The sequence below is a fragment of the Rhincodon typus genome, chromosome 12, assembly GCF_021869965.1.
Source record: "Rhincodon typus isolate 14 chromosome 12, sRhiTyp1.1, whole genome shotgun sequence".
In the NCBI taxonomy this organism is placed as follows: domain Eukaryota; kingdom Metazoa; phylum Chordata; class Chondrichthyes; order Orectolobiformes; family Rhincodontidae; genus Rhincodon; species Rhincodon typus.
The window spans coordinates 12,904,185-12,919,880 of NC_063343.1; the positions used below are offsets into that span (position 1 = coordinate 12,904,185).

At 41.4% G+C, this 15,696-nt stretch overlaps 1 protein-coding gene across 3 annotated transcripts in view; it reads right to left on the reverse strand.

Moving 5' to 3' along the window:
- LOC109915133 (F-box/WD repeat-containing protein 11) overlaps positions 1 to 15,696 on the reverse strand; it is a 169,937-nt gene that overhangs the window by 28,959 nt on the left and 125,282 nt on the right. For all 3 annotated transcript variants that reach the window (XM_048604049.1, XM_020514736.2, XM_048604047.1), the window contains exons 6-7: positions 2,581 to 2,718; positions 1,119 to 1,237 (exon numbers count right to left, since the gene is read on the reverse strand). In XM_048604049.1, the coding sequence (XP_048460006.1) occupies positions 1,119 to 1,237; positions 2,581 to 2,718 (257 nt within the window). The remainder of the gene's footprint in view (positions 1 to 1,118; positions 1,238 to 2,580; positions 2,719 to 15,696) is intronic.

A 15,696-nucleotide genomic window follows, 5' to 3' on the forward strand; every position in this document is an offset into this window, starting at 1 on the left:
TGTCGCAGAACATTTGTCGCAGAACATTTGTCGCAGAACATTTGTCGTTATTATTATTATTGTTGAGGAATTGAACCATGTAGACCAAATCTTACACTACTTCAATACCCTAGTGACAGCACACTTGCTGAGGTTTAAATCCCACTCCAGGACTCAAGATGTTCATATTGGTGAATGTTCTTGTGCGGTACTAGAGAAATGTTGCAGTGTTTGCCATTATTTGGATGAGGTGCCAACTGCAGTAGTTCAGATGGATACAAAGGCTTTGTAAAGAAAAGGAGGAAGTTCTCCTGGAAGACTGGCTAACAGCAATACTTGAACAAAAAATAAAACCCAAAGAATTGCAGGCGCTGGAAATCAGAAGCAGCAACAAAAATTGTTGGAAAAACTCAGCAACTTTGGCAGTTTAGTTAACCCTTCAGGTCCGGTGACACTTCTTCAGATGTTCCGAAGGGTCACTGGACCCAAAACTTTAACTCGCTTTCTCTCTGCAGATGCTGCCAAACCTGCTGAGTTTTCCAAGCAATTTCTTGTACAACAGACCATGGCAGGTGGTGGAATTTAAATTCAATAAATAAATCTGGCACTGAAGGCCAATCTTAGTTTCATGGATGACATTTCTATCAGTAATGGTTATAAAAACCCATCTAGCTCACTAATGGTATTTAGACAAAGAAATCAGTCATCCTTACCCAAATTGGCCTACAAGTTACTGTCCACCAAAACAATGAGTGATTCTTAACTGCCATCTGAAATGGATGAGCAAACCACGAGCTTAAGGGCAATTAGAGATGGGTAACAAATGCCAGATATGCTAGTGGCACAAGCATCCCTTGCAAAAGAATTTTAAAAATCATTCACAAAATATTTTAGGATACCCTGAAGTTATGCATGGTCAACACAAGTTTTGTCTTTCTTTCTCATTGTTAAATAGGTTGCTGGATGATGGTAAGAATGGGAAAATAAAGGGGAGGTAATCACCATTCATGTAATCCCCTGGTAGTTGATATATTACCTTGGCAGGTACAGGGAGCTAGTGCTGACGTCAAATAATTCAACAAAAATTGCTAAATCAGGACAGTGCATCTCTAATGAGCCAGTGCACTGCTGCACCTTACCTTACTGTAGAGTCTGAAGACCCAGTAACAATGACATGCTCATCGTATTGCAGGCACAGCACAGAGCCTGTGTGACCCGTCAGTATCTTCAAACACTCCAGCGACTGTTTGTCCCAAATCTATAGCAAATAAAACCAGACAAATCAAAACAGATCCTGGTTTTGATTTCAGAACAGAAAGAACTGCAGATACTGTAAACGTTCTGAGGAAGGGTCACCAGACCCAAAACATTAAATCTGATTGCTCTCCATAGATGCTGCCAGACCTGCTGAGCTTTTCCAGCAATTTCTGTTTTAGTTTCTGGTTTCAATTTTTTCTCCTTATAATCCTTCTTGTCATTACTGAGCTTAGTATACTATGGAGGTAGAAAATTGATCATTGATCAAAATATTTTATTGAGGCATTTTGTCTTGTACTCTCAAAACCATCTAAAATTGCTTCCAACTGATCATATCTAAGGTATACCAGCATTTAATATTCTAATAAATCCATCAGCTCCTCTGATGACTGAAAGAATTGATTCCTGAGAAGATGCCAAATTAAGTTTCTTGCTAATTTAACTGATCCCAGCTAAAGTGCTACAGTAGTGTATTTCACTTCAGCTTCCCCAGATTAGGGGAAGATTGACTGGGGGCTGCTTTTCCTGATCACTGTCTAGTAACTCTTAAGTGCAGATTCAGAGTCTTCTTTGGTTGCCAGAGTTTCCCAGGAAGAAAAGCCAAATCTCCTGGGAACGCCTGTAAGCAATCATGGAGAAGTGTCACAAGAATATTTTAAACTGAACTGCTGCAAACAGTAGGTCCACACAAACCCAGGAGTCCCACACACAGTTTAAAAATAAAGGCAATGGACAGCACAGTTTGTGGACTGAAAGCACAAGGATCAGCATATCATGTTATCAACAGCAGCATCATGGAATGAAACCTTTTCAAATTTGATAGAGCTGGAGATGGCAACTATTCTTCAGCACATTTGTCAGTGTAGCAATATCCAGCATTCTTATAAACTCTGGCTTCTAACTTCTCCATCATAAAGCTTCTAATCCCTTCATCATAGAGCTTTTTATCCCTCAACCCCATTCTAGAGACTCATGCTTTGGCATAAAAGTCAACTTTGCAGTCCAAATCAATTGGACTGACATCAAAACTCAAATTCTGCTAGCTGGACAAAGCAGGCAGCTGAACAAGGAGCGAGAAACTCAAGTCACATTAAAATACCAGAGAAGACAGAGTATTCATATCAGTATTTTGCAGGGGAAGTAAAATCACAATGAATTTATTAATATTTATATGTAAACAAAGTGTTGGACAAACTCAGCAGGTCTGGCAGCACGTGTGTCAAGAGAAACAAGGCTACAATTTCCAGTCCAACATAACTTGTCAGAACTGGCAACTTGTGTGCTAGTTTTGTTTATAGGAATTGCCATTTTGTGAGACAAGAGAACACTGATAAAAATACTCACTTTGATGGAGTTATCTCTGAGACCGCTAATTATCTTCTCATCATCGTACTGCAGACAGTAAACTCCTTTGCTATTCTCCGATCGACACTGGATTCTCTGAAGGTTGTGCCTCCCACATCTCCAGTTGGATTCTATGGTCTGCGGGAAAGCAAAGAGTGAACAAAGTCAGGATAACATTCCCTGGATGTATATTGGTAAAGCAATGACTATCGTGACAAAATGAGAGAAAACAGTAGTTCTCATGATTTATAAAAGTTGGGCAAGTCAGATTTAAAACAATTAATTCTTATGTCAGGATGAATTCATTGCTTCACTCAATAATAACCTTACACACAAGTGGGTACATAATTACATTGGCAATTGAAGATATGCCCAAAATCAGATATTCACCATTTGTGACGATGCTGCTTCAGAAGTTAACTTCTTTTTTTAAAAAAATCAGGAATAGCTGCTTGAAACGGGAAAGTATATTCAGCAGATTGGGGAATAAGTTAATTACTCTGACTGCTTATCTACGGAAGTGAAAATTGGCCGGAAAAAGGCAGCGGCAAGGCATTAACGCCCAACTTCACAAGGTGCAGGTTTCAAAGGCACAGTCAGAACGCAAAAGTAATCCCATGGCACGTCATAAAACTGAAGTGGAATAACAAAGTTTGTTTGGAGATCCGAAGTCTGAACCTGGAATTTGTACCACCCCTCTTAACTTTATATCAAGGAGGTCTGTAAAAGACTGCTTGATGCAACAGTTCTGTCTAACTTGCGCAAGAAATAAATACATTCCCAAGAGGAGTCGTTTTTAAACCTTTGGCACATTCCTTCCTTCAAACTATTATATTTTCAGCATCTTGTATCATCTTGCTCTAGTAAGATAGAAATCCATCAGAATTAGTCAGAATATTTGGGCCTAAAGGTGTGGAGGGTTATTCCTTTCAGAGCGGACACGAAAACCCTGCCTGAACTTCTTTGTGCTAGACACCATAATGGGTTGATGTGTCATTTGCCAGCTATGTATTCCCAACATCAAGAGAGAAACAATTTCATTGTGGATAAGGATTATATTTTGCCATGAACACAGAACAAGACAAACCAGGAGAAATGAAATGAACTTTAATATCTGCATGTAGCTGAAGTTCAATGGAATTAGCAGCATACGGTAGCACGGTCATCTCAATTCACATCCAACGTACCTTAGAATTGCAGCTCAAAATTGCAGAGTTTTCAGTAAGGACTGAATCTCTGACTGCATTGCTAAGCATTTCGGATAAGAAAGCAATTCCCCACTCCCCTATATACTTCAGCCATGTCTCAATCATCCAGTCCTCAACATCACAGCCACACAGTAAGCAATTTGGTTATCATTGTTTGAGTTAGCCCGAATCTAAAGTCCCCATACTGGCCAAATTCAACTTTGGAAGAGACAGAAAACAGGTTAAAAGGGAAACAAATGGATGCTACTAACATGCTAGGCTTATTGGTTCATGGAAGCAGAATGATCCATATTGCACTCACCAAACAAATCACAACATGACCATTTTAAGCACCAAAGTCTGCAGTAGTATATGGAACAACTTGGCATTAACTTACCTTTGCCTTGAAGCTTAATATGACCCACCTACCCACCACTGCACATGCCAGGAATCTAAAAATCCAACATTAGATATAATTTTATGAATAATTCTGTACTTATTCTCATGTGAGTATTGCCAGTTGGATACAAATTGGGTGTGTAGGGTGAAACCACAGCTATCGGATGATGGAAAGAAAGCCAACTATGCCAATCTTTTGTTTTTGTTTGAAGTAAAATTAAATTCTACCCATTTTTGGCATCCAGTCAGGTTCCACTTTACTTGCCGAGTTGGACAGTTCTTCCTTTCTGACGCCTTCGCTGGGGAAAGGGAGTGTCTGGTCCTGGTGTGGTAGTCAGTACCACACTGCACACTGGGGAAGGAAGTACCTGGTCCTGGAGGGAGGGTCAGTATCACACTGTCTCTATACATTGGAAAAAGGGCGCATCTGGTCCTCGTACATTGGCCAGTACCACACTGTTCATAGTCTCACATTGTAGAAAGGGAGAGCTCGGTCTGTGTGTCATGACCGCATCACATGGTGTCTATGTACTGAGTCATCAGCCAAATCCATGCAGTTAAAGTCCGGCCTTCCATAATTATTCCATGAAAATCCGCCCCAAAGACTGCACGTACAATAGAAAAATGAGTGTGAAATTCCTAAAGGTCAGGGCAAATCTAGCTTTGTTGCTGGTCAGAACAAAAATATCACAAACAGGAGGAGTAGACAATTTGCCCCAATGATCCTGCCCTATCAATCAATTGATGGATTGATGTTTGACCTTGGGCTTCAACTCCATTTTCCTGCCCTTCCCCATATCCCGTGATTCTCAGAAACCAACAGGCAGTCTATCCCAGTGTTACAGATATTCAATGATGAAGCACCCAAAGTCATTTGGGATGGAGAATTCCAAAGATTCATAACCATCTGAGTGAAGAAATTTCTCCTCACTTTAGTCCTAAATTTTAGGTACTTTATCTTGAAATTGTGCCCCTGGTCCTAGGTTCTACAGGATGAGGAATCACAGTCTTCAAGTTCCGATGAGACCACATCTTATTCTTCTAAACTCCAGAGAATATGAGCCCAATTCATTCAGCCCCTCATCATAGGACCACGCTCTCTCATCTGAGGCACCAATTGTGTGAACCCTCACTGTACTACCTCCACTGCAGGTAGATCCTTCTTTAAGACGTGCAAGTTAAAACTGCAACACAGTATTCCAAATTGGTCTTATCTAGGCCTCATACGCTTGGAGCATGACTTCCTTATCCTCCAATTCCCTAGTAATAAAGGTCAACAGGTCATTTGCTTGCTGAATCTACATACTGTGCATTCTTGTAGAAATATTCCTAAGTCTCTCTCAAAACCTTTATCATGCTGTTATTGACCTGTTCTCAGTACTAATAGGAATCTCGCCTGATAACTTCAGGAATTATTCAAGAGCACCGGATACAGCACTTTAGGGATGCAAATCCTCACTTATGCAGGTTGACAAATCATCAAATCCATACTCTTAACAAAAAGGGTCCAGGCTCAGAGGAGACCCAGGACAAATTTACAAATCTGAGGGATCCAGGTTCTCCAAACCTCCACCATTGCATCGGAGAACATGTGATCAAGAAAATCAATCCCCAGGAGTTCAAGGATAAGACAATTGTTCATTTATACATGAAAAAAGGCAAGATTTGTGTGACAACCACAAAGGAATCTCTCAGCATGTGATAGCTGGTAAGATTCTACTTCACAAACTGGCCAGCTATTTAGCCAAATGCTTACTGCCAGAAAATCACAGGTTCAGGTAAAGCAAATTATTTCGGCAATACAAGGAAAATGTCACAAATAGATGGGGCTCTACTGTGCAGTTATTGAGGTTGCAGACATGCTTGCCAAGCCGGTGGGTTTGATTGCAAACGTTTTGTCACCCTGCTAGGTAACATCGTCAGTATGTCTCCGGCGAATTGATCTGACAAAGGCCTCCGCGACTTGTGGAAAGTCTTACCCACGCTTGAAAAGCTTAATTGAGCTGTAAACCTGACACAGCAGTTACACGATGGTATGACAGTCAGAATCACTGGCCATGGTGCAGACATTTATGGAAATTGTGCTTCCAAAATAGGCGAGTTGTGTTTTTGATGGTTATTGCAGGTGAAGTTTGGTGATAGGGGTTGCTTTTGTAAAATTCATTTGGGGGATGTGTAAGAAATGTTGTGAAGCAGGGAGGTGTCAAACAAAAACAGAAGTTGTTGAAAAAGCTCAACAGGTCTGGCAGCACCTGTAAAGAGAAATCAGAGTTAACGTTTCGGGTCTGGTGATCCTTCCTCATAACTGCCATCGCCCTTATGCTCTTTGCTCCTATGCTTTGAGCACATTGGAAATGTTGATGGAATATGCAGTGGATTCAGAATAGATGGCAATCTCTTCAACATAAAACAACTAAAATCCTGAACTGGAATGTCGGTGACATGGGAATTGTTTTTTTGCCAATGACTGTGCCTGTGTGCCACACGGTGAGCCTGGTGTCAAAGGATTGTGAACTATTATTCAAAAACAGTCAAAAACTATGCATGAACCATCAGCTTGAGAGAGAGAGATGCTCTTCTAAGTAGGTACACAACTCAGCTCACTACCACCTTCTCAAGCGTAGTTTGGAATGAGCAATAAAGGCCGGTCCAGCCAATGTCCACATCCCACTGATGAATTTAAAATGGAAAGCAACCGCCACCAAACTTCACCTATTATAACCATCAACACCACAACTCACCAATCTTGGAAGGACAATTTCCATGAATGTCTGCAGTGACTGTGAGGTGGCAAAGCAAGCTCAGCATTTACCTATTTACACAAGAGACTGGGAAGGAAATAGTGTCAAACTTACAACAAAATTTACTGTGTCTAAAGTTCTGGCAATACCCATCCTCCAAATGTCTTAGAAAGATGGGCTAATACACTAGATTTTTTTTAAAAATCAACCTGTTCAGAGTTTTATCACCTGGAGCAGATTGAACTCGAACCCAGGGCTCCTGGCTTACACTTCCACTGTGCTGTAAGACCCCTTAATAGACCAGATAGATCTTCTTTTAAATCAACCTGTTCAGACATGCTGTTACACACCTCTGGAGCAATGTGACTTGAACCAAGGTCTCCTGGTTCAGAGGTAAAGACACTATCACTGTGCCATAACAGCCCTTGTACACCAGATATATTATGCATATGGACTTTCTCCACAAGATGCATTTGAAATGTCATGGGGATCAAACGGGAGGTCAAAGTGTCCAACGCTTAGATAATTCAAAGAGCAGAAACATCTGACTCTTAACAGCCCAACTCAGATACAGTGGACATGTAGCGTAGATGAAAAAATCCCTTCAGTTATGAATAAATGAACACTTTAACTTGGACAGTGTCTGTGATGTCAGCTGAGATTGAGGTTCAAAGACTCCATGAAAGCGAACCTCAGGAAATACGACAGGTCCACCACAGATGGAGGAAAGTGCAAGAAAGTGAATATTAGCGAGGCAATCTCATCTATTGTGACATTTCCTTTGGTCAGCAAAAACGACAAGCAGCGAAGGACAAAAAGAGAAGCTATAAAAACCGAGCAACCCCTACAAAAATCAGACAATCCATCCTCGAATAGCCATGCTCATCTGCTCTAGTTCGGCTCCACTCTATGCTAAAACACAATCAGATGACTCTATGCACAAAAGAAACTGCAATATTCCAGTATCAAGTCTCACACAGATATGACAATTCTTACAGATGCTCAGTTTTAAATTACTAGTTATGTTCTTTATCAATTCCATTTAACTGTGGCAGGCTTAAACAATGCGACAGACATTGAGGGTGTGAAGACATGACTTTATCTCAAGGTTTGTTCTGTCCAATACCATCATGGGCAGGTGTGTGCGTGCCATGTAATTTGGTAGAAGAGAGGTCAGATAAGTTCTCTCTCTTGCTGGCTTTCTCACCACCTGTCAAGGGGCCATTCTGACAGGTGTGTCCTCCTAGATTTGGCCAGCACAGTCGCTCGAGATACTACCAAACCAGAGCTAGTGACAGGTGCTGAAGTCCCCTATTCTCAGTATGATCTGTGCCTTTGATATCCTTAGTGTGTCTACCAGTGTCAAGTTGGAGGTAAGGTGTTAGCTGGAAATCAATAGAAGGTATCCTTGCCTATGTTTGACTTGACAGAAGGCTTTGAGGAGTCAGTCAGGGTTGAGAACTTCTAAGGTTACTTTCCCAATTCTAAAGGGCTGTGGCCACCTCTGCTGGTTGAGTCCTCTTGGGGGACAGAACATATCTAGGGATGTTAACAGAAGAGTCCAGGAAATTAGTTGTAAGCTATGACAAAGTGAATACAACTTTGTTATAGAGTCAAAGAGAGGTACAAACACAGATATAGACCCTTCGGTCCAACTCGTCCATGCCAACCAGATATCCTAAATAAATCTAGTCCCATTTGCCAGCATTTGGCCCATATCCCTCTAAGCCCTTCCTATTCATTATATCCATCCAGATGCCTTTTAAACGTTGTAATCATACCAGCCTCCACCACTTCCTTTAGCAGCTCATTCCATACACGCACCACCCTCTGCATGACAAAGTTGCCCCTCAGGCTCCTTTTAAATCTTTCCCCGCTCAATTAAACCTATGCCCTCTAGCTTTTGACTCCTCCATCCCAAGGAAACCACCTTGACTACTTACCCTATCCATGCCCCTCGTGATGCTGTAAGCCTCTGCAAGGGTGCGCCTATACAGATTCTGGTATCAAGGTTGATGCAGAATCGTAGAAGCAGGCCATTCAGTCCATCAAGTCTACACGGGCCCTCTGTAAAGCATCCCACCTAGACCCATCACCCTACCCTGTCCCCATAACCCTGCATTTTCCATGGTTAATCCACCTCATCTGCACATCCCTGAACACGACAGACAATTTTAGCACGACCAATCCACCTAACCTGCAAATCTCTGGGCTGTGGGAGGAAACCCATGAAGACGTGGGGAGAATGTGCAAACTCTATACAGAGAGTCACCAGAGCCTGGAAGCAAACCCAGGTCCCTGGCACTGTGAGACAGTAATGCTAACCACTGAGTCACCTTGCCGCCCTTTGGGTGATTTGGTCAGTTGTCTGAACTGATTTTTTTATATGGCAGTTTAATACCACTGAGCGACTTGCCAGGCCATTTCCAAAGTCACTTATGAGCTAGTCACACATAAGCCATACTGGGTAAGGATGGTAGATCTCCCTGAAGGTCACGAGCGAGTCCAGTGGGTTTGTACAACAATTCAGTAGTTTCACTATCATCTTCAATGAGACCAGTTTTCTTTTCCTAAAGTAACTGAATTTAAATTCCCTCAGCTGCTATGGTGGGATTTAAACTCGTGTCTCTGGAATACCGGTCCACTGAAGTTACCAACATTAAAGCCTGCAAGAATGGATGTAGTGTAGAGACAGTTAAAGAACTTGAAGGAGGCAAGGTGATTTAAGGGTCTAAACACAAAACCAAGAGAGAACTGGATTTGGTGCAAGCTAGAATACTGGTAGTAGTATTTTGGATGACATCAAGTTTATGGACAATGGATGGTAAAAGGTTGGTGACATGCAAACGATGGGCATAGGGACAAGGGAAGGATGCCCAAAGGGAATATTAGTTCCTTACCCATAATGACACATTCCAAAGATTGAGACTTCTAAGTCTAATCATAGAATTTTATGCTACAGAAGGTAGCCATTTGACCCATCATGTCTGTACTGGTTCCTGAAAGAAGTACCCAGCTAGTCCCACTTTCCAGCCCTACCTCCATGGCGCCTGAAATTCATCACTTTCACATGGACACCGAGCTCTCTTTTGAAACCTCCCCTGGATTCCATCTCCAACACTGTCCCAGAAAGTACATTCCAAATCCTAACAACTGAGTAAAGATGTTATTCCTCATCCCACTCTTAGCTATCTTGCTGACAATCTTGAAGAATTGTTGGTATGTCAGTAACTAGGAGGCATAAGTGGAAACAGAACATCCTTCGTTACCCTGTCAAAGTTGTTCATAATTTTAAACATCTCAAAAAGGTCACCCCTTAGTCTTTTCTGCTGCTACACGCTGTGCAGAGTGCAAACCACACATTCTCAGAGGTACATAATTGGCACATGGTCAGGGTTAGACAGGGATAATTCTGCTCTTCGCAGTCACCACTTCCACTGTTAGTGAGCCCAAAATAAAATCTTTGGACAGCAGACAGAGCAGCTAGAAACCAGACTGTTCAGTATAAAATCAGACAAATGGCCACTGTACTCCTCTCACTTATTCAATGAGTCCTTCGAGTCACACACCAATCTTGCGATCACTAATCGGGTGCCAAATTATAGTCAGTGGTATGTGATTGACTAATCTCCATTGAACAATGAGCTTGGGATGGCCAAAGGTATTGTTTTGCAGTCTTACTAAAACAAAGCAAGATCTTCAACGTAGGCTTGAATTAAGGACATGTTCTTAGGCCAGTCAAATCATTTGAGATTTGGGATTGCAAAGAGAACAGGATGACCCAGTATGTAGTGGTGATGGTAGATCAATGAATGGAATTCAGAATTCTCTGGGGTCAATAATATAAAACTGACTGCTCCAGGTGGCCAGGGACAGGCTATATTATGAAACATTGCAAAGTCCCAGACTTACTTCCAATCTAGATTCCAATGCCAGTGGTTCATATACAATGATTCATTCTCGGTTTGAGTGCAGGAATGGATAGAAGGGGAGCAAAAATCAAAATCAGCCTGGCCTTTGTCGTACTCCAGTGTATACATTGAACAGGATGCTGGTCAAAATGGTCAAGATTTGCAGGGATCAAATAGCTGATTCACAGCCACCATTCATGTCTAGTTAGGAAGGTACTTGAGGGTTGCTACATTCAAGCTTTGGTAAAGTCCAAATCTTCATGTCAATGGGGGTAATCATTGGAAAAGTGTGAAAAACATTACTACAGACAAAAGAACAAATAAAAACAAGAGAACCCAAACTGTAAAACCAGAAATCTGAAGCGCATTAAAGGGACTGTGAACAGGGACATTTCTTATTGAAATGGAGGTGTTGCAAGCTCCTGACATGTTTCTCCTTGTTCTGGCTGTCACCGTTACAATATTAATCCTACACCAATGTAGCCTGTTTCTAGATTAGTCCATATTTAACTGGTATGCATCAGAAACCTAAGCAGTTCATAATTAGCAATCATGCTGTTATGAGATATGATACAATAAGCTTCATTACAAATCAAAAGGCATGTGAAATAGTCACGAGTGTTAAAAGTGGTTGCTTGTTATGATTTGGTGGTTGGTCAAAAAGCTCTTTTTTTTAAACCAACTGCGCACTTTAAGTGATATACTGCAGATGTGAAACAAAGGACATAGATTACATTACAACTTTGAAGGGTGCCCTGTCCTGGCAGATTTCTGGAAAAGAACATTGAAATTTTGGGAGGTAGAATTGGTCAAGAACTTCCAATTGATGGCCCTGGAGATAGCAAAAGAACGAACTAACAAATGTGATTGATGTAACAGGCTAGTAAATTGATTACTAATCAGAAAACCTTTGTAAAATCATGAAAATCCATCAGCTAATAACTCAATACAACGTACAATCATGTTTCACAGGCTGCATTTACTTGCAGGCACAGCACATCTAATGTAAGCCACCCATCTCACACATACACAAGTTGAGGCCAAGGTATGAAAAAGACAGTATGCAAACAACAGGAAAAAGAGCTTCAATTTCAACACTGCAATTCTACCTTGCCTGAACACTTATCACCACCTTGTGACAAGTCATAGCAAAATATTATTTTTTCATTCAGATCACCACCATCCACAGAGTGCTGGAGAAACTCAGCAGCTCTGGCATCACTTATGGTGAATGAAACAGAGTTAACATTTTAAGTCCTCCTTCAGATTCCTTTGATTTTAAATGCTGCTATTAGAATAAGTTGACTAAGGAAAACCTGCATCAGAACAAGGTGACCCTCAGCTCACCCCCATGATCTGATATAACTTTAATAGCAACTTTCTCTGAAAAATATCCAAGTCCCAACCGTCTGTTAGCTGTTCAGAGATTCAGAATGACAGCCTATGACTGTGCCCCAGAGGCAGTGAGAAGGATCTACATTTCACTGGTGTGTAGGGAGACCAATTTTACTATCTTCAGCAAGTTATTGATTGTACTGTGCAGTAGTACGAAAAAAAATTAGCAACAAAAACTGGCATCGAAAACTGTTTTAAGAAATATGTTTTTGTACCATTTTCCCCATACACCTGAAGCAGGCTGCTCCAAATGCTACTGACTGTTCTTTGACCCACCCACATACACCTACTTTAAAAAGAACTTGACGATAATAGCTTACTGAATAAATAACTTAGTTCCTGAACACAGGAGCCGATTTATCAGCAAACAGGGAGACGCAGGTGCACATTTCAATCTCATGACTGGATGTAATTCTATTTAGCCATCATTTGGTCTCAAGCATTGTAGGAAATTGCATGAAGTTTTGCGCAACCAAAAAAATCTCTCTGCACTGTAAATTAACACAGTAATGGGAAGAGAACCTGCATTTCACAAAGGAAGAGAGGCATTTTTTTCTGCCAAGCTGAATTTAGATTGGCAAAGGAGAGAACACAGATGTTACAACAAAGAAATAACATTAGTTCAGGTTAAAGGAATCAATCCTGGGTGGGCAGGATTGAAAGGGATGGATCAAAACCACCCAAACCTCAGACATCTTTCAAGATTTTTTTTGCCGCAAGTTTAATCGCATACCCAAGGATTCAAAAGGTACAAAACATGCCCTGCAATATAGGGCCTTCGCTTTTCCATTCGTTAATTGTTCACAAGGAGGAAACTGATATCTTTTATCTTATGCACTATACAATAACAAACACTCACCATAAACACCAGGATTACAGATCTTTGCCAATAATTACATGTATTTCACAAAACCTTCAGCTCAAAAAACTGAAGTACTCACTTTTCTTCACTGTAGTAGGAGCAGTTATAGCACTTCGCAGGGCAGAAGCTGTATGTGAGGTACACATTAACAAAGCAGCAAGAGCAGGGCATTGAGCCTATCAAGGCTCCTCCATATTCAATAGGATCCTGGCTGATCTGAATAACTTCAATCCTCATTCTTGCCTACACTAGACAGTCTTTCACTCCTTTGCTTAACGAGTATCCATCTTTCCTCTACCTTTAAAATATTCAAAGACTCTGCTTCCACTGCCATTTCAGGACGGGAGCTTCAAAGACTCACGACTCAGAGAAAACAGAATTGCTTCATCCCTGTTTTAAATGGTCAATTGTTCATTTTTAAACAGTTACTCCTTGTTCTAAACTTTCCCACAAGAGGAAATATCTTCTCCACATCACCTTCACAAGACCCTTCAGGATCTTCTGTTTCAATCAAATCACCACTCACTCCTCTAAAAGGTACAGCAAACACACTTCGGCTGTCTAACTTCCTCTCGTTACATAATGCCAGGTATTAGCAAACGTCAAAGTAGAAAAACTATTCAGAGATGGTAAGAACTGCCGATGCTGGAGTCAGAAATGCCCATTTCTGAAGAAGCGTCCCAACCCGAAACATCAGCTTTCCTGCTCCTCTGATGCTGCCTGGCCTGCTGCGTTTCTCAAGCTCCACACTGGGTTATCGATACAAAAACTACTGACCAAATGTTATAGACTCAGAGTTAGAGATGTACAGTACAGAAACAGACCCTCCGGTCCAACTTGTCCATGGTGACCAGATATCCTACATTAATCTAGTCCCATATCCCTCTAAACCCTTCCTATTCACATACCCAGCCAGATGCCTTTTAAATATTATAATTATAATTCATTCCACACACGCACCACACTCTGCATGAAAAAGTTGCTCCTTAGGTCCCTTCGAAAACTTTCCCCATTCACCTTAAACCTATGTCCTCCACTTTGAGACTCCCCTACCCTGGGGAAAAGACCTTGGCTATTCGCCCTATCGATGCCCCTCATGATTTTATAAACTTCTTTAATGTCATCCTCTGACTCAGACACTCCAGGGAAAACAGCCCCAGCCTGTTCAGCCTCTCCCTACAGCTGAAACTCTCCAACCCTGGCAACATCCTTGTAAATCTTTTCTGAACCCTCTCAGGTTTAACAACATCTTTCCTAAAACAGGGAGACAAAAATTGAACGCAGTGTTCCAAAAGTGGCCTAACCAATATCCTGTTCAGTCACAACATGACCTCCGAACTCCTATTCTCAATGCACTGACCAACAAAGGCATGCATACCAAATGACTTCCTCACTATCCTGTTTACCTGCGATTCCACTTTCAAGGAACTATGAACCTGCAATCCAAGGTCTCTCTATTTGGTAACACTTCCCAGGCATAGAAGTTCTGGCCTGATTTGCCCTACCATAATACAGCACCTCACATTTATCTAGATTAAACTTCATTTGCCACTCCTCAGCCCATCAGCCCACTGATCAAGGTCCCATTGTACTCTTGGATAACCTTCTTCGCTGTCCACTACAGCTCCAATTTTGGTGTCATCTGCAAACTTACTAAACGTACCTCCTATATGCACATCCAAATCATTTTATATAAATGACAAAAAAGCAGTGGACACCACACCAATTCTTGTGGTACACTGCTGGTCTCAGGCCACCAGTCTGAAAAACAATCCTCCACTACCACCCTCTGTCTCCTATATGGAGATGTTGGTAACAAGGTCAAAAATCTACTCCCATTAGTCTTCGGATATGGAGCAACACTCGGCAGGAAAACAGAGACCATAAGTCATCAATAGACTTTGGCTGAAGCAATGCACTATGGGATCATGTGGTTGGATATCATTACGGAGGCAAAGAAAGGAACCCGCCGAGATTCAGCACTGTGGACAGGTAGGAAAAGGCATAAATTGATCATTTTTTATTAAAAATGATCTGTCATCACTTTCAACCACCTCCAATGAAGGATCACAGTAGTTTGTTTTTTTTTGAAAACGTAACTGATCAGCTCATCATGACTCACAACTGCCTACAATCACTTCACATACAATGAGCTACTCAAATGTAGTCAGAGTCAAAATGTAAAACACAGAAAAATTCCACAAATAGCAATGAGTTGAATTACTGTTTGATATACAGATGCAAGGTTGTTGGTGGAAGGAAATTATAGAAATAGTACCATGGGATCTTTAACATGCTGCCTAACAGACAGCACCTCATTAAGTGCAGTCCCAAAGCATGAGTGTCAGCCAGCAATTATATAATTGATTGCATAATCTGGCTCCGTAATGGAGGCCAATATACTGGGATAACTCCCATGATCGTCCAATCTGTTTTGCTGATTGAGTTGAGGAATAAATATTGAGGACAGTGGGAACAATCCCCCTCCACTGTGAATTAGTACCATGAGATCAATTACATCAACTGAGGAGGCAGGGATCATGTAACTGCAACTGAAAGAAAGACAATACCTCTGACAATGCAACCCATCCTCTGTACTGAAGGGTCGGCCTAGATTTTAA